Source organism: Tauraco erythrolophus, chromosome 6 (genome assembly GCF_009769465.1).
Source record: "Tauraco erythrolophus isolate bTauEry1 chromosome 6, bTauEry1.pri, whole genome shotgun sequence".
NCBI classification, from domain to species: Eukaryota; Metazoa; Chordata; class Aves; order Musophagiformes; family Musophagidae; genus Tauraco; species Tauraco erythrolophus.
Genome location: NC_141470.1, coordinates 67,676,902 through 67,695,057, shown reverse-complemented (window position 1 = coordinate 67,695,057; position 18,156 = coordinate 67,676,902). Strand labels below are relative to the sequence as shown.

Sequence of the window (18,156 nt, the reverse complement as noted above, 5' to 3'; positions counted from 1 at the left end):
ATCCTTCAAGGTGAAACCAAGTCAGAAGGAAAGGCTGGCTCGCAGCAGCCAGCTCCAAGCAAATCTCAGAGAGCTCTTTAGTGACAACGCTCAGGACATCAGTGGTGCACCCTCAGCAAGTTTGCTGACCACACTAAGCTGCACGGTGTGGTTAACACGCTGGAGGAAAGGGATGCCATCCACAGGGACCTTGACAGGGTGGAGAGGTGGGCCCGTACAAACCTCAGGAAGTTCAACAAGGCCAAGCGAAAGGTCCTGCATATGGGTCGGGGCAATCCCAAGCACAAGTAAAGGCTGGGCAGATAATGGATTGAGAGCAGCCCTGAGGAGAAGGACTTGGGGGTGTTGGTTAATAAGCTCAACATGAGCTGGCAATGTGCACCTGCAGCTCAGAAAGCCAACCCTATCCTGGGCTGCATCCAAGCAAGCATGGCCAGCAGGTCGAGGGAGGGGATTCTGTCCCTCTACTCTGCTCTTGTGAGACCCCACCTGAAATACTGTGTCCAGCTCTAGGGCCCCCAACACAAGAAGGAAATGGAGCTGCTGGAGCGAGTCCAGAGGAGGGCCATGAAGATGATCCGAGGGCTGGAGCACCTCTCCTACGAAGACAGGCTGAGAGAGTTGGGCTTATTCAGCCTGGAGAAGAGAAGGCTCCAGGGAGATCGACTAGCAGCCTTCCAGTACCTAAAATGGGCCTACAAGAAAGCTGGAGAGGGACTTTTGACAAGGGCATGTAGTGATAGGATAAAGAAAAATGGCTTTAAACTGAAAGAGGGGAGATTTAGATTAGATATAAGGAAGAAATTCTTCACTCTGAGGGTGGTGAGGCACTGGAACAAGTTGCCCACAGAAGTTGTGGTTGCCCCATCCTTGGAAGTGTTCAAAGCCAGGTTGGATGAGGCTTTGAGCAACCTGATCTAGTGGAAGGTGTCCCTGCCCACGGCAGAGAGGTTAGAACAAGATGATCTTTAAGGTCCCTTCCAACCCAAACCATTCTATGATTCTATGGTTCACCTCCCTCTTGGCACCACCTGCAAGGCTGATCTGCCCCAGGAGAACTTCATATCTGGAAAGTCACAGCAAAGGGTTTAAAAAAAATCCTGTTCAGTCGGCACCTGCTGCAAAAACAGAACCAACCCCCTTTGTTTTTGTGCATCCTCCTGACTGCATTTTTATTTTGCACAGTGTTCTCCACCCCTCCTTGCTGCTCTGAAACAGCGGAGCAAAGGAAAGGTGGCAGCGGCTGGCAGCCCACCGCATTTCGGCAACCCTGCTGCGGATGATCCACCTGGATGCTGTTTGCAAGGTCAAAATAGAAGCAGTCAGTGGCGCGGATGGGTTTCAAAGTTGACGGGTCTGCAGCCTGCGTGGGAATTTTAAATCCAGCCCAGCTCCGCCAACATGGCTGAGCCTTTGCCAGGCACGCAGCGGTGGAGGTTTTGGCCCACCGTAGCTCTCCAGGCTTTCCTCACCTCTCCAGCCGCTCGGCTCACCCAGGTATCCCCGCAACAAAAACTAAAGGATGCAACTAAAGCCACTTCCCCGCTTCCCTGTGCCTCGCCAAAGGCTCACGGAGTGATGCCGCGAAGGGCTGTCATTTCATCGGATTCTTCCCAAGTTGGGATCTCGGGGTCCAAACCATCTCATCCCAAACCACTCCGGTTTTCCATATGTGAACACTCCCTATACCCTCTCCTCTACAAACACACAAATGCCTTTGTATGCTTTTCCCAGGGTTTAAAAATCATGCTGCCCATAAGCAAATACAGCATGACCAGATGCCTTTCGTAGTCAGCTGGTTCACTGTTTGAAAAGCTTCGCTCCAAAATCCAAAAAGATTGCTAACAGATGCATTTTTTGGCCAGAGAGGGAGAAAAACCCTGCTTAAACAAAAGTGTGTTGTGATTGGAACTAAAAAGGGAATTACCTTTAAAGATAAAAACCATCAACATTTCCTATTAAAAACTCTCTCCAGCCATGCAAACAGCCCGTTTCTCTCAGTCAGCCCAAGAAAATGACACTCGAGGTGATATTTCAACCTGCTGCTGCAACAACCGCAGGTATATCTGGATGCCCAGGGGCCATGAAACGTTCCTCATCCATCCCAGGTAACCCAGGACCACAGCAAAACACCGAGTTATTTTTTCCTCCTTTCCTTGCATGCCAGCTTTGTCAGCTTTTGCTCTTAGTTCTGCTACTGCAGCTTTTTGCTTGAGTTTTTTTTTTTTTAAATAACTGATGTTTTTTAAATGAAGGCAATAGATGGAAACACAAGCCCCATGAATGAACCGCAGGACTGAGCTACAAGTGGAAGAGTGAGCTGGAAAGCAAAGCTGTCTGTAGGGAGCGGGTGGAAGGTGCAGTCAGAGAGGAAAGAGGCTGTTTGGCTGGGAAAAATGGTATTACTGGAGAGCCATCACTCATTTCCCTATTTATCAAGTTTTTTTCCCATTCTCCCCTGCCAACACACCATTGCTGCCCTTTCCTAATGCGAAGGGATCCTGGTTTCATATCTGATGTCTGAGGAAATTTTAGATGTTAAGCTTTGCTTGCCGGGGACAGCTTAACACTGCCGAGAGCTACGCATCCAGTGTTAGCCATGCCAACGGGTTTTCAACACAAGCTTCAAGAGTGCAGCATCTCCTGGTATCCCTCCAGGTCGCTTTTCCCCTACCCTGGCTTTACAGGTGCTCAGAGAGCTCAGCCGAATGGAAAGGGAGGGGGGCAGAGCCAGATCCTACGTTCACGTGAGCTGGTTTTCGCTACTGATCCCTTCCAGATGGTTATTTATGCCGAGCTTCTGCCTGAACACCTCTTATTCATCCATATTTGGAGGCTCATAAAAATCACCCGGCGAGCTGCTTTAACAGCTTGACGTTACATACATTGACTAGCAGGAGCCAAACCTCCTGTAACTAAGAGGTACAGCAGAATTAAGCACAAAGCGTTAATTATTAACCCCCTTTGGAGCGTGGCCTCCTGAGAAAGGCCATCCTGAGTCACTCTCTTCCACGGGAGCAAACCTGCAGCCAAAGAAACAGTAAAAGCTGGAAACCCTCCTTCTTCCTCCCTGCACTTCCGAGCAACATCCTCTCCTGGAGAGCGGGGCCAGCAGGGACTGAAATGTTTCAGGATGAGGTATGAAACGAGTCATCGTCCAGAAATACCGCTTCTAAAAGCAGATTTCATCCCGCTGTTAATGCATCTCCACCTTTGCGTCGCCCTGCTTTATTAGAGCCGTAGAGGGGGGCTGACGACTTCAAAGAAGGTGTCTCTCCAACAGTTGTTAAATCTCTCTCCTGACCCGAGCACTGCACGGCTGCTGGATTTCATGAAGACTTCAGTTCCTGCTTGGGTTTCTGCCGACAGACTCGCCAGCCCCCATCACGAGATGCTTTTTATCCCTCTGCACTGCCCCACCAGCCCCTGAAGCATCGCAGGGCGATGCAGGTGGGATGGGACCATGAGGACTTCATCTAGTGCAACCCCCTGCTCCGAGTAGGGTCAGGGCTGGGATCAGACCCAGCACCTCCATGGATGGAGAATCAGGGAGGACAAACCCTGTGCCCTGCCAAGCTGGTACCATGGGCTGGGATAAAACCAGTTGCTTGCAGGGTAGAGAAACCAGGATACAGGGCTGCAGGCCAGGGGTAACATCCCAGGGAGGAAAACATGCCTGGGGAATAGCTGGTTTTCCCTTATTTCCTGTTGACAAGCACTGCCATGGTCAAGTCCCTTTCCAGGACAAGCCAGCACAACAAAATGTTTCAGTGTGGTTACCCTTTACCAAATATTGCCCATCATAGAATGGTTAGGGTTGGAAGGGACCTCAAAGATGATCCAGTTCCAATCCCTCTGCCGTGGGCAGGGACACCTTCCACTACATCAGGTTGCTCAAAGCCTCATCCAATCTGGCCTTGAACACTTCCAGGGATAGGGCATCCACAATTTCTCTGGCAACCTGTTCCAGTGCCTCACCACCCTCAGAGTGAAGAAGTTCTTCCTCAGATCAAATGGAAATCTCCCCTTTTTCAGTTTAAAGCCATTGCCCCTTGCCCTATCACTACACGCCCTTTTAAAAATGAGAATATATAAAACATGCACCAAGCTCTGGAGAGCTGAGTATGGTGGGTGACACTGATGGCAAAGCCAAAGTGCCAGGCACGGCACACAGCAGCAGGGAATGCACTGAAAGGACAGATGCTCAGATGCTTCCTGTGCCGCACACATCTTTGCCGTTGATAGAGGCAGGGGAGTGCTCCAGCTGTGGCCACAGTGTGAGATATTTTGGAGCCCAGCAAAGCTGATTTTCAAGGAAAATCCCCAGGAGAAGGCTGGGCAGCGTTTCTGTCCTGCCTCGTGTTGCTCTTTTGAGGGGGAGCTTGTTGTAACTGGACTCTGCAATTGCGGCGAGGAGCACTGTGACCAGCAGGAAAACAGGGAAAACACTGAAAATTCAGAACACCCCAAACTGGGGCTTTTGGACTCAAAGTCCAACCAATTCTGAACAGTCTGTTTCCAACAGAAGGCAGAAGCAGCAGCAGAGGAAAGGGCGAAAACTGCTCAGGGGACAATTCTGGATCCTTGGTAAGTCAGGCAGCTGCCTGCGACTGATGTCCACCTTTGCCAACTCACTGGGACCCACCAGGTGAACCTGGGTGTTACCAGCATCTCAAGCCACAACTTGCTACTAAACACAGGCAGGCCAAAGGGTTTGGCTGCATCCTGGACTTCCCAAATCACCGTCACTCAATCTGCAGCCAAGGCAGGGAGGTAGGACCCCTGTGCCCTGTCTCCAGCTCCACTGCCCTGTCCAAAACCCAGCCATTGCTCTCAGCTGGAGAAGCCCAGCCGCTCTCCTCAATGCCAGGCTACCACGTAGGTGATTTGTCCTCATAAAACCACAGGAACATGAGTAAGATTTACCATGAGCTGCTGGGAAAGCCATCGATGTTTCTGCTGCCTCCTGGTCCTCAACACATAAGAGCAGGACTGCCTAGAGCCTACTGTGCGTAGAGACATGTTCTCCAGCTCATGTGATTCCTGGTTTCCTCCACTACTGGAGCTTCCGTTGATATGGTCTTGCTCATTTTTAATTAAAAAGTAGGAGAAAAGCATTCATCTCCCCCAGCACATCTCCTTCAGAGCAAGCAGAGGCATGTACGCTCTGCAGCTCACTGAGACGGCATCACGAGCAGGGAAGGAGCAGCTGGGAGCAGCCAGAGGAACGAGGACCAGAGCAGAACAGCAACCAGGATCCAGCCTCAGCTGGGTGCCTGCTCCGAGGACCTCTGAGGATACAACGGGGCACTTCTGTGGCTCCCTCCTTCAACGTCCCCCAGGAGCAGGGAGATTCTCAGAATGACTTTTAAAAAACCATGAGCATAAGGAGGTGCTGGAATGGGAAAGAGGCACCATCAGCCCCATCTAAACCTCTCCCTGGGAGATTAGATAGCACGTAATCTCCACTCACAATAATAATTACAGGGCTTTGCTTGATTTAAGTCTCCGTTGTCTCCCCTTATCCAGACGCAGCAGAGCACAGCTCTGCTTATCTGACGGGCAGCGGCGAGCGAGCATCTCCTGCCCGTTGTTGGTTCAGACCAGCGCCTGTAATTTGTTAACATCTCCTCTCCCCGTCCGATTTAAATCTCGGGCATGGCAGGCCTCTGTCTAACAATAATACAGGGATTTCAGGGGTATTTATGAGAGGCTTAAAACTTAATCCTACATGAGCAAGGTAAGCCTGCTCTTGGCCTAAAATGCAGCTGGAAAATCCAGTGCCATTGCTACAGCAGGAGAAAAGAGGCATTAATGGAAGCGAGCGCCCGGGCGACCGCCAGCACTACCGAGCCAACTCCTGCAGCCAGGTCAGGGGATGCAGTGGCAAATTTAGGAACCAAATCATAGAACGGTTTGAGTTGGAAGGGACCATTAAAAGTCATCTAGTCCAGCCCCGCTGCAATGAGCAGGGACATGTTCAACTAGATCAGGTTGCTCGAAGCCCTGTCCAACATGACCTTGAATGTTTCCATGGATGGGGCATCTACCACCTCTCTGGGCAACCTGTGCCAGTGTCTCATCACCCTCGTTGTAAAAAATGTCTTCCTTATATCTAGTCTGAATCTACCCTCTTTTAGTTTAAAACCATTACCCCTTGTCCTATCACAACAGGCTCTGCTAAAAAGTCTGTCCCCACCTTTCCTGTAGGCCCCCTTCAAGTACTGGAAGGCCACAACAAGGTCCCCCTGGAGCCTTCTCTTCTCCAAGCTGAAAAACTCCAACTCTCTCAGCCTGTCTTCACAGCAGAGGTGCTCCAGCCCTTGGATCATCTTTGTGGCCCTCCCTCTGGACCTGCTCCAACAGCTTCATGTCTCCAACTGCAAGAATTTCCCTTGCAAACCTTGGCGTCCTTTCATCTGCCTGTGCAATTGAGAATTTTTGCCCCGTTTCTCCCCACAGTGTTGTGTCCTGCAGGATCTCTGCTTTGGCTAAGGCTGGAAGGCAAAAGGAGTCCCAGCACACGTAGCTGGGGGGAACTCCTGTGCCAACATACAGGGGCAAAACCATTCAGTTTACTGGGGAAAAAAAGTGATTTTGGCCACCTCGCAGGTGGCCAGCCCGCGGTACCTCGCGCCGCTTTGGGTGCCTGTCCCCAGGAGCCAAAGCAAACAAACCAAGGGAGAAGGGTGGCGAGACAGTCTACTCCATCTCAGACCGACCATGAGAGCTGGCACCAGCATCGCTGCATGCCGCAACCGTGAACCTGCCCACGGATGGGCACTATGGCCTTTGGCCACCAGGGCATTGATTCACCAGCGGAAACACAAACGAACCTCAATTCTTGACCTCTGTCTAAAGGGTGATGCAATCACCGGGAAGAGCCAGTGGGAGGACAAAAACGATGCCCCAGCCTGTTTTACGGCAGCGAACTGGAAACCCAGGGGAGAGAGCAGCTTTTGGGCAGGCTGTAATCAAGACCTCAGCCATTGGCAGAGAAAAGCGGGGCCACGAGGGATGGTGACTGGATGCCAACCTCAGTGGTCGCAGAGCTGCACATGGCCCTGCTTGTGCTGGCAGGGACGAGCACGGGGTGCAGGACACCCAGGCAGGCTGTGGGGACACCTCCTCCAGCCTGAATGGGCTCGGGAGGAAGGGCTCTGTATTTTGGAGACTGAAGACCTTGCTTTCCAGGGCCACCCTGGGAAACAAATGTGTTTCTGGGGTACCCTAAATACCCCTTGGCATCCCAAGAGAGCTGTGTCCCTCCCCCCCTCTGCTCCCCACCCTGCACGGGAAGGAAGGGGCTCAGCCCCTGACCACAGCACGGACGGGTCTCTTACTTTCTTCTTGCTGCAGTAGATCTGCCACTTCTTCTCCGCTGGCAGCGCAAACATGGCCTCTCTGTGCTTGTCCGTGAGGTCAAGTTCATCCTAGAAAGGGAAAAAAAAAAAAACAAAACATGCGCCATGAGTACACGAACGGTTGATGGCACAGACACAACCCTTCCAGATAAGTGGTGTAAATTGATGTGGGGCCACACCAAGCGCAGCGGTGGTCCTGCAGCATCGCCCCGTGACTATCGGTTTGTCAGGGCAATGATGCTCATTCTCATCCTGCTGTCGCTGACCTCCCCCCGACTCCTGGGCTACAGCTGGCTGCCAGGAGGACAAGGCTGAAAGCCTCTCTGCCTCGTTCCTCCTTTCCTCCTCCTCAGATGTTGCCTTCACTGATTTTAAAAGCAGCAAGCGTTTTAGAAAGGACATCCATGATGCTGGTCCAGCTGCCTGCAAGACAGCCTCGTGTAGAGGACTGAGAGCTCTGGATGATGGAACCCATCTGACATGTACAGTGAACAAAAATTCAAATAGGATCTTTCCTATTTACCACATCAGATAACGGCTTCACCACCTCAAGTGGTCCAGCCCATTTCCATTGCCAACACTCTCGTATCATCAAAAATTCCAGTGTTTTTTTGGCTTTTGGTTGGTTTTCCTATAACTAAAAATAGAAAGTGCTTTTCCTAACATCTACAGTTCATGAAGAGCTACATCCTCTCCATGGACCACGTATTGCCTGGCAGAGATAAAGCTGTTTACTGACTGAAACCTTTATTGGTTTATCTGATTTTATTTTAAAGGACACATCCATTTTTGACTAGGAGGCTCGGTTAGCAGCGTGCCCTCCGCCGGGACGCCTGAGTATTATCAAAGCCTCGTCGCTTCCTGAAGCTAGATGTAGGCCAAAGCTTTTATCAGAGAAATAACCAAATAAAACATTCAGGCAAGGCTGGGAGGCTCGTTGTTAAAGTCAACATTGATCTCACAACCATGGGTGTCTCTTAAAATCACCACCGCTGGTAAAAACCCTCGTGCTGGAGGGGTGTTGGTGCAGCGGTGGGAGTGCTGTAGATGCTGCAGAAGGTCACAGGAGATCCCTGCCATGACCTCCAGCCAACTCATCCCACCCAGTCAGTGGATTTAATTAAGAGGATCTCCATGAAAAATTACACACTTAGTTCCAGCAACTAAAAAACGAGGGGAAAAAAACAAAAAGAAACCACATGGAGACCCATTAAAGTTTCCCTGCCTGAATAATAACAATTATCAACTAAAGCTGCTAGCCCCTGGTACCCCAATCAAAGGTAAAAGCCCCATTTGGTGAAGGCTGAAAAAGATGCCTATGGGGAAAGATGGGTCCCTGCATCAGCAAGCCCGCAGGCCATCAAGAAATTCAGCTGATCTACTGAAAGCTCATGTGGCACCCAGTAGCCAAGGAAGAAAGCCTTCAGCCATCTCGTAACCCAAACCCACGGGCTCTCCAGCACAACTCGCAGCAACAGAGGGCTGCTGGCAGTCCTAAACATCTCCGAGAGGCTTATACATCCACTTCAGGTATTAATTTCACTTCTCGACAAAATTACTCCTCGAAAGGAAAGGTGTCATGGTGCTTCTTCCGTTACATACGCACGGAGGAGCTTTGCTTCTTCCTTGACTTTTTCCCCCCATATCGACTGACTCTTCAAACCACAGTGCTGCACAGACCTGACATTGGTGCAGCTTTGGAAGCAGACTTGCAAGACACCTTTACAACAGAAATAAATGTGCTGCTGTGACAGAGGCTTGGAAAAAAGCAAGGACCGAGAAAGCCTGAGCCAAATCTGAGACACCTCTCCTCCCCAGGGAGAACCTGCCTTAGAGACTCCTCCAGCGAGCACTGCTTTCAAACTTCCCTATGTCCTTACAATTTGGGAGGCCAGGGATTCATACTCAGCAATCGATCTCCTTCCCAGCCTTGGGCTAGTCTTGTTACCCTTCCATGCCTCAAAACATGTAAGTAATTGCATTCAATGTCCTTCACCATTGTCTCCTCGGGCTCTGAGCTGGTCAGACACCCAAGCTCTGCTTCAGTCCCAGTTCTGCAGGTCTAACAGCAGCCAACAGGATGACACCTGACACAGGGACCGGCTGAAATTCAGCTCGTTGGAAAAGTACATCTGGGAGCATGGGAGAGGACGAGGGTCTCCTGATGACCATTTACCTCTGCAGTGAGGGTCTGAGTGAGCGCAGGAACATGCTTCCACCGTGACCCCGCTTCCCTGCCACTGAATCTGGGATTCAGGCGTGAAAGCATCAGTCACACACATCTGTACTTAGGTTCTTAGAAAATTGTTTACTGAAACTTTCAAAATATCCATACCCTAAAAATACAACTTGTGCAAATGTGAAGATTTATTAAGCAAGCAAAGAAAAACCTAAACTGAGCTGAAGCCTACATGGGAGCAAGAAGGGATAAAGCAGAAGAACATATTAGGTGCTGGTACATGATAACGTGCAAACACATCCAAAAATGGTGCAGAAACGCTTCTGGGCCCCACACAGCCTGGTTCACTGTGCCCCGGCTCCAACATGCTCAGTCATCACAGCCCTGCATCACTCAGCAACACTTACCTAACGTCTTGCAGGATGCTTGGGAGAGGTGTTTAAATAAACACTACGTGGCACCCAGTGAATACAAAAATCCTCATAATCAAACAGTGACTAACGACAGTTATTCCCAGTTGTAACAGCGACTTAACCGTGAAGAGTCACGTCTTCGCTGGTTTTATGTGCATGGAGATTCCTGCACCCACCTCCAGCCCTTCGTTTACTCTCACTGATGGATATCTCGGTACTCCTTGGCCCCAGGCAGGCTGCTCAGAAACTGCCCTTCAAACTCCAAAAGATCAAGAGAGGACAGGAACATCAGTCATTTCCTGGTGGCTCACGGACCGCCGTACAAACACAGCTCTGGCAGAGCCTTTCGCAACTGCACGGTGGAGTCGTAACGCGGCAGAGACGCTGCGCGCAACCTCAAACCCATATGCACCTTCAGTTAATCACCACGAGCTCAATAATTAGGTGATTGCAACTGCCAATTAATTTTACAGGCCGTTTGCAAGCCATGCGCTCCCGCTACAGCGCTGCGATGTTGGCGACTGTCGAAGAGTGAGGAAACAACCAGTGAATCAGTGTCCCTCACCCCTTACTTCAGCCTCACCTTTCACAGCTCTGCCCCTTCCACCTGGCTGCCTCCCACAGCAGCATCTGCCAACTTCGCTATTTTAAGTATTTTTTTTGGAATCAGGTCAAAGACACGTAAAATAACAGCCTCATTTTGCTACCAAAAGGAAGTCTCTGCCCAGAGTGTTTTTACTGGAAAGAGAGATACACTGCTCTTAAATATTTATCCCCTACAGTTAAACTATTCACCTTTAGATCAGGAAACATGTTTCAACATTAAATCTTCATTTGAATATGATTTTTGAAAAAACTCATAGGGGAGATTTGATTCTTAGTGTGTATTTTACCTCTAGGAGGTAAAACCCTTCCGTGTGCCTTGCTTTGCTGATGGCTTCACCACTCAAGCCAAACCAACCTCCTCCTCTCTCCAAGCACAGCACGAGCTCCAGTGAAGGCCATTCTCCTAAAGCTACCTTAGAAATACGTGGCTCAGCTCAGCACGCTGTGAGCAGGATCCCATGGGCCAAACAAGTTTTCATCCCTCCTTACACCTCTGCCTTTCAGGCGCTCAGAGCAGTGATGTTCTCATAGTCCCTAACTCCCCGAGTTGGCAACTGGGTGGTATGAGGAGCCCAGGCCACTGGTCCAACCCCCAAGAAAGGCCAAGTAGAGCCATTACCAAGGACAATGTCCAGACAGCTTCTGACATTGTCTACCACCTCTCTGGTTTGCAGTGAAGGCAGTCGCCAACCACGTTCTAAAGGCAAAGCCAGATCAAGGAGAAAAGCGAGGCACTGTCTCTGGAAGAAATGTTTGACCCTTCCAGAGAGAAGGCATCAAGCCCAGCCCCAGGCTGTTGTAGGGACACTCACATCACAATGATGCAGTCCTCCAGTGCAAGCTCCTGTCCCTGCTGCTTCACCCATGCCGTGGTGGATGTTTTAATGAGGATCTTCCATAGGCTGAGAACCATGGGCTTTAACAGAGGCAATGGCAGAAAGCCAGCAGGATGCTGCAAATTTCTGACCTCGGAAACACGCTCCAGGATGGACTTCGGAGCTGGATGAGCCCCCATGCTGCCCAATCATGGCTGCAATGTCCCAGCACAACCACCGTTGGTTTTCCCCCTATAGCTCCCAGGTCCTGCAGGCCACCAAAAATCCTGCAAGTAGCAGCTGGGGAGTAGATATTAAGGGACAATTCCCTTTACAGGGGTCTGCACCTCCAAAATATCTTCAGAGAGGGTAGGAAAAAAGATTAAAAACTTTGCAGTCCAACGTACCTTTCTGGTTGATAAATTATGTAACCGTAACACGTGGAGGTTGTCCATTGTCATAATTGAAATAAAAATTAATTAAAATTTGCTGTCTTATTCTGGGTTTATATAGAATCATAGAATGGTTAGAGTTGGAAGGGACCTCAAAGATCATCTAGTTCCAACACCCCTGCCATGGGCAAGGACACCCTCCACTACACCAGGTTGCCCAAAGCCTCATCCAACCTGACCTTGAACACCTCCAGGGATGGGGCATCTACAGCTTCTCTGGGCAACCTGTTCCAGTGCCTCACCACCCTCTGAGTGAAGAATTTCTTCCTTATATCCAATCGAAATCTCCCCTTTTTCACTTTAAAGCCATTGCCCCTTGTCTTATCACTACATGCCCTTGTAAAAAAGTCCCTCTCCAGCTTTCCTGTAGGCCCCCTTCAGGTACTGGAAGGCTGCTATAAGATCACCCCAGAGCTTTCTCTTCTCCAGGCTGAACAGCCCCAACTCTCTCAGCCTGTCTTCCAGCCCTCAGAAAGGAGGGCATACATAGGTGTGCATACACACACACATGCACATACAGAAAGACCTCACTGGATCAATAAATGACCAACATAATAAAGAGCAAGTGAATTTACTCCTGATGGATGCACAGAGTTTAGAAACTTCTCTAAGGACACCAGTGAGACTACGGCACGAAAAGGCAAGATCTCCTGCATCTTCAAACAAAGCAGGAGAGATCCAAGATTGCTCAAAAAAAAAAAAAAAAAACAACAAAAAAACCACAGAAACAAGCAGGAACTTTTTGGTACATCTGGCATTAACTGGTACAGCACAGGGATTAAAAATTAAATCAAGAATGGCCTATTGAAGCCTGCATCAGCTTCCCTTCTCAGGGGTCATATCGCTTTTTCACTCTCTTCCAGGCATTATTCTCCAAGTTTATCCACTTGATTTATCCCAGAAGGCTGCAGCGTGAAGGGAAACGGCAATCGGCATTTTCTTCCGCGTCCCTCATCTAATCTCCTTCCGCTGGGCGAAGGCGCTGCCCACCACCAGTGCAGGACAAACCTCCACCTCACAGTCGATCCTACTTAGTTCGTTATTTTCATTTTAAGCCGTTTTCCTCAAGAAATGGACTTATTAATCAGCAGCTGTTACAGTGCAGGCAACAACAGCCCTGAAGCACATCCTCCACCGCAGGAGGAACTCCTCTATCTGCAACATGTATTTAGGCGATTAAAATTATTCACATACGCAGATTTATCTTGTTGGGTTTTTTTGAATAGGAAGGTAGTGAATGAAGTCTTTTATTTTTAGTATTAGTAATAAAAATACCTCCTCCCTAGCGTACATCTTTTCAGCTGTAGTACCCTGAGAACTGAAAAACAACCCCCTAAACTGACCCCAGCTGATATTATCACTGTATTTTTTTAATTTACTCATGACAACCTGCAGCTGGAATTACAGAACATGAACAAAACCCAGCTATTCATATTTCTTAATGAACAAGCATAACAGATAGAAGATTTTTATTAATTTTGCCTTTATCATGTAACGAATCTTTTTAATAAAGGAAATGGCCCATAGCAAGGGAATTAGCAGCACCAACAAGGAATGATATGTAAGCTCTTTGAAGTGCTTACACCTAGTCGACCTCTTCCCATACTGAATTTTTAGTCCCAGACTGGAAGAGGAAAGACCCCAATCCGCCCTGCTCTACAGCTTTCAGTTATTGACCTGAACACATTCAACAGACGTAAATAAAATCCGTATTCCTTTCTTCTTCTGCAGGAAAGATTTCGGCCATCAATAGCTGATTTAGCTCCTCAATAAATTCTAGCTGCAGCTGGTTCATGCTCCCATCAGTTCAAACACCTAACTGAGACAGATAGCACGTACTGCTTCAATATTATCTCATTTAATTCATTATTTTAATAGGCTAAAGGTTTTAAAGGTGTTCATATTCCAGTACTAATATATTTTAAAAGAGAAGTACCTACTTAGGTTTCTCAATCTTTTTTGCTGTATTATATACTTATAACCACATAAATATATTTTTTTAATTTATTGAGCCCGGTCTTCTGTGACCTTTTCACCGACATCATCTGGAAAAGCTTTCTCCCATTTTAATTAAAGACAGGGTATTTTCACAGCCTGAGATATTGATCTATGTGGTTTTACCCTGAAGAGCACTCTCAGATCGAGAAGCCCTGCAAACAGATCACCAATGTGCTTCTTCCACACAATTTTACATAAACCCTGAAAACAAACAAAAAAAAGAGATGTATTGGCCCATTATTTACTACTGAGATGGCTAAAATTGACTAGAATTTAATCAACCACATCTGGGAATGACTGTTCTTTGGTGGGTGCACCTTGTACCATAATAAAGCACAGCTGGCAAATAAATAAGAAAAGGTTTCAGACGTGGATTTCCCACCTATTTATGGACCCAAAGAATCAGCTCCCTTTTCAATGTGTTTTTATGTACCACCTCTACTGCTGGCACCCTGACAGCTACTGAAGTTGGAAGTCAAGCCGAAGGATCGAGAGTGGCGTCAGACGTCTCCTGCCCGATAGGAAGGAGGAACAGCTTAGGAAAACTGTTCATGGTTGGTCTGGGGCTAAATCGCTCCAAGGTTTCCACAGATAACACCTTGGGAAGGGCTTCCAAAAATGGCTAGATGGGAAATAGTGGCCCCACGCCAATTCGATCCTGAAAGCTTCCCAAGATTTACCACTCTGTGCGTGGGACCCGAAGGATGCAGCCGATGGAAGCAGGAGACAGCTAAAGGCTGATGCTGATGTGCAATGTAAGATCATAGAATCATAGAATGGTTTGGGTTGGAAGGGACCTTCAAGATCATCTAGTTCCAACCCCGCTGCCGTGGGCAGGGACACCTTCCACTAGATCCGGTTGCTCGAAGCCTCATCCAACCTGGCATTGAACACCTCAGGGATGGGGCATCCAGAACTCCTCTGGGCAACCTGTTCCAGCACCTCATCACCCTCAGAGTGAAGAGTTTCTTCCTTAGATCAAATGGAAATCTCCCCTCTTTCAGTTTAAAGCCATTTTCCCTTGTCCTGTCACTACATGCCCTTGTCAAAAGCCCTTCTCTAGCTTTCTTGTAGCCCCTTTCAGGTACTGGAAGGCTAATAGATGATCTCCCTGGAGCCTTCTCTTCTCCAGGCTGAACAACCCCAACTTCCTCAGCCTGTCTTCATAGGAGAGGTGCTCCAGCTCTCAGACCATCTTCGTGGCCCTCCTCTGGACCCACGCCAACAGCTCCACATCCTGGACTGCTGGAATGATGGAAATGGACTCCTTGCATACCCATGGCTTGGGTGGGACAAGTGGTCCTCATTTCCCCACAGTCCTGGCTGTGGTCACACCTGTCATCCTACGGTGATTTTTAAAAACTTGAGCAAGTGCAAGCCAGAGAGTCACCCTGTGAAGAGGCAATTTCTGACCGAGGTATGACGTTCAGCAAGATGCCTGGAACAAGCAGGCACCAGATGGGCTTATAGATGTTAGGTGTTGTGGGGGAAGGTAAGCTGATCCCTGTAAATAACAGTATTGATCTGAACACTGGAGTTGATGGGAATTAAGACCGCTGGGCACTCAGGTAGGATCCTGCCCACAGTGCTGCAGAAAGCCTCAGCTGTCAAAAGCCAACCTCCGTGATGCTTGCATGCCGAGGAATGCCCAGATCCTGCTGGCGTCAGATACTGCAGCAGTATGACCAGCTTCTACTCACATCTGTAAACAGATACAAGGCAGGCACGGGCTATTTCCAGCAGGAATGCTTCGCCTGAGGTTGGTGATGAAGACCAACCCATGTGCTGCTCAATCCTGCCTGCAACTCCAACGCCACCACCCAACCACTGAGCAATTAGGAGAAGACCACTGCCAGAGCAGCTGTCCATCCAATGAGACCAGTACCCTCTGTGAAAACCTGTGCAAGAAAAACTTGGAGCTGGCACAAGCCAAAAACCTGAACGCCTCAGTGAAGGTCACCGACGCATTACTGAATGAGCTATCCAGGCATCTCCCAGGGATGTGGCCTCCTCTTTTATGAAGAGCAAAGTGGAAAGCACTTGGCAGGTAGACCATGTAATTTTTCCACTTCAGCTGTACTTCTCCTGGAAACAAAGGGGTTTCTTATTTGCTCCCTGCCTTCAGCTGAGGTTCACATTGTGCTATAACACGGCTCCTCGTAGAACTACGGGTCGGGAACAGCATGGGTTTTGGGCAAGCCCCTGCACTGGTTCGCAGCTGTAACAGATATCGCAGTTACACGAACGCTGCAGCTGAATAGAGCGTTCCTCGGTGGAACGTGTGTAGGCAGAAAATCCTTGTTTTCACACAGAGGAGGTGTGAGACTTCTACATCTGATGCTTACCTATCGAAACACACATTTAAGAGATTATCTGTGAGGGCGTAACGCCTCGAGGTGACGAAAACAAGTGCTGTGAGCGGCGGGCTGGGACGGGAGCATGGCAGGTCCAGGCTGTTCACATTGAACAAGGAGAACCTGGGCAGCCCGGTACAAGAGTCCACGTGGTTCCGTGTAGAGTGAATTTTAAAGCAGACATTATCAAATCCCTTGGTTTTCTTCCTTAAAAGCCATTCATCAGCTCAAGGGAGCTTGGTCTTGGGAGACAATGGTGGGACAGGGTCAAGACCCCCGTGCTGAATGTTCAGCCCTGGATAGTCTCTGCAGAAAGGGCTGTTTTGCCCAGGACACAAGGGCTATTGCAATCCTATTTTTTTTCTGCGTCCAAACTGCATGCTTTTCTTTGCAGGTGTAGGGGAAAATGGCTTCGGCCACCGTTCAGTGGTTCCCAAAATCCTGAAATCTTTAATGCTGCAAAGACCGTGTGGCAAAAAACAACAGCTGACCTGCAAGCATGAAATGCAAAGCTTGGCTTTGCAGCTGATCCCTCAGCTGTTACTTAAAAACCGCGTTGTTTTGCAAAGCCCAAAATCTCATACTTTCTCCTTATTCAATTAGAAACAGGGAAAAGCACATTGCTTAAGTTCCTAAGTAAAACTGGCTATCGCTAGCAATGAGTTCCCAACCCAGTGCTGCTGTCAACACGTACCAGTGCTCACGCTGACCACGCTATCGCCTCCTCCTCGCACTGGGGTTGTCCTCTGCTCCCCGTTGGAGCAGCATATAAAACAGCAATCGTCCTGGCATGCTGAGAAGGTGGGAAGGCACAGCTCTGCAAGGCAGGAACACATGGAGCATCCCACATAGGGAGCCACAGGCCGATCGCCCGCCGCAAAGCGCTTCAAAGGCGACACAGAATCAGTCTGTGCGACAGCGGGTGCTATCTCCTAACAGGCAGCATCCAAAGAGCCGCTCCGAAGAAATGCATGAGCTGCCCTAAGTACTGCAAAAACAAACTTTGTGATAAATCTTGTAAGCTGCCAGAGGCCTTTTTTTTTTTTTTTCTTTCGGTTTTCTGAGCTCCTGAGTTTCCACTACTTCATAAAGCAGCAGGGATGGATGGAGCAGCCTTCCATGTCGTGGGAGAGGAAGGCATAAAGCCCAGCCCTTCGAAGACTGTGTGCAAGTATCTCCCCTCTGGCAGATCCCAGCGAAGGCAGCCCCTAGCACCATGCAACATCAGCAGGCAAGGGTCTGCATCCGTCCTGAGCCCAGGGGGCTGGGGACACTGCGCAGCCACCCACCTCCTGGCGTCACCTCCCCAGGTCTCTAAGATCTGCTGGCTGCTGGAGTGCGGGCAAAAGGAAAGTTACCTGCTCTAGTTTCATAGGCCGAAAATGGGCTGCTGCACACCACAAACAAGATGCAGGGCTAGGTGGAGGCTGCTTGAACTTCTGAACGGCTAATGACAAGTCAGGAGTGAAGGGATGGACATGCTGGAGGGAAGGGATGCCATTCACAGGGACCCTGACAGGCTGGAGAGGTGGGCCTGTACAAACCTCAGGAAGTTCAGCAAGGCCAAGTGAAAGGTCCTGCACATCGGTCAGGGCAATCCCAAGCATGAATAGAGGCAGGGCAGAGAACGGATTGAGAGCAGCCCTGAGGAGAAGGACTCGGGGGTGCTGGTTGAGGAGAAGCTCAACATGAGCTGGCAATGTGCACTGGCAGCTCAGAAAGCCAACCATATCCTGGGCTGCATCAAAAGAAGTGTGGCCAGCAGGTCAAAGGAAGTGATTCTGCCCCTCTACTCTGCTTTCGTGAGACCCCACCTGCAGTGCTGCGTTCAGCTCTGGGGTCCCCGACATAAGAAGGACATGGAGCTGTTGGAGTGAGTCCAGAGGAGGGCCATGAAGATGATCCGAGGCCTGGAGCACCTCTCCTACGAAGACAGGCTGAGAGAGTTGGGCTTATTCAGCCTGGAGAAGAGAAG

General features: G+C 49.4%; 1 protein-coding gene across 3 annotated transcripts in view; it reads right to left on the bottom strand.

Moving 5' to 3' along the window:
- DAAM1 (dishevelled associated activator of morphogenesis 1) overlaps nucleotides 1-18,156 on the bottom strand; it is a 58,493-nt gene that overhangs the window by 35,884 nt on the left and 4,453 nt on the right. For all 3 annotated transcript variants that reach the window (XM_086612931.1, XM_086612932.1, XM_086612933.1), the window contains exon 2: nucleotides 7,344-7,433. In XM_086612931.1, the coding sequence (XP_086469057.1) occupies nucleotides 7,344-7,433 (90 nt within the window). The remainder of the gene's footprint in view (nucleotides 1-7,343; nucleotides 7,434-18,156) is intronic.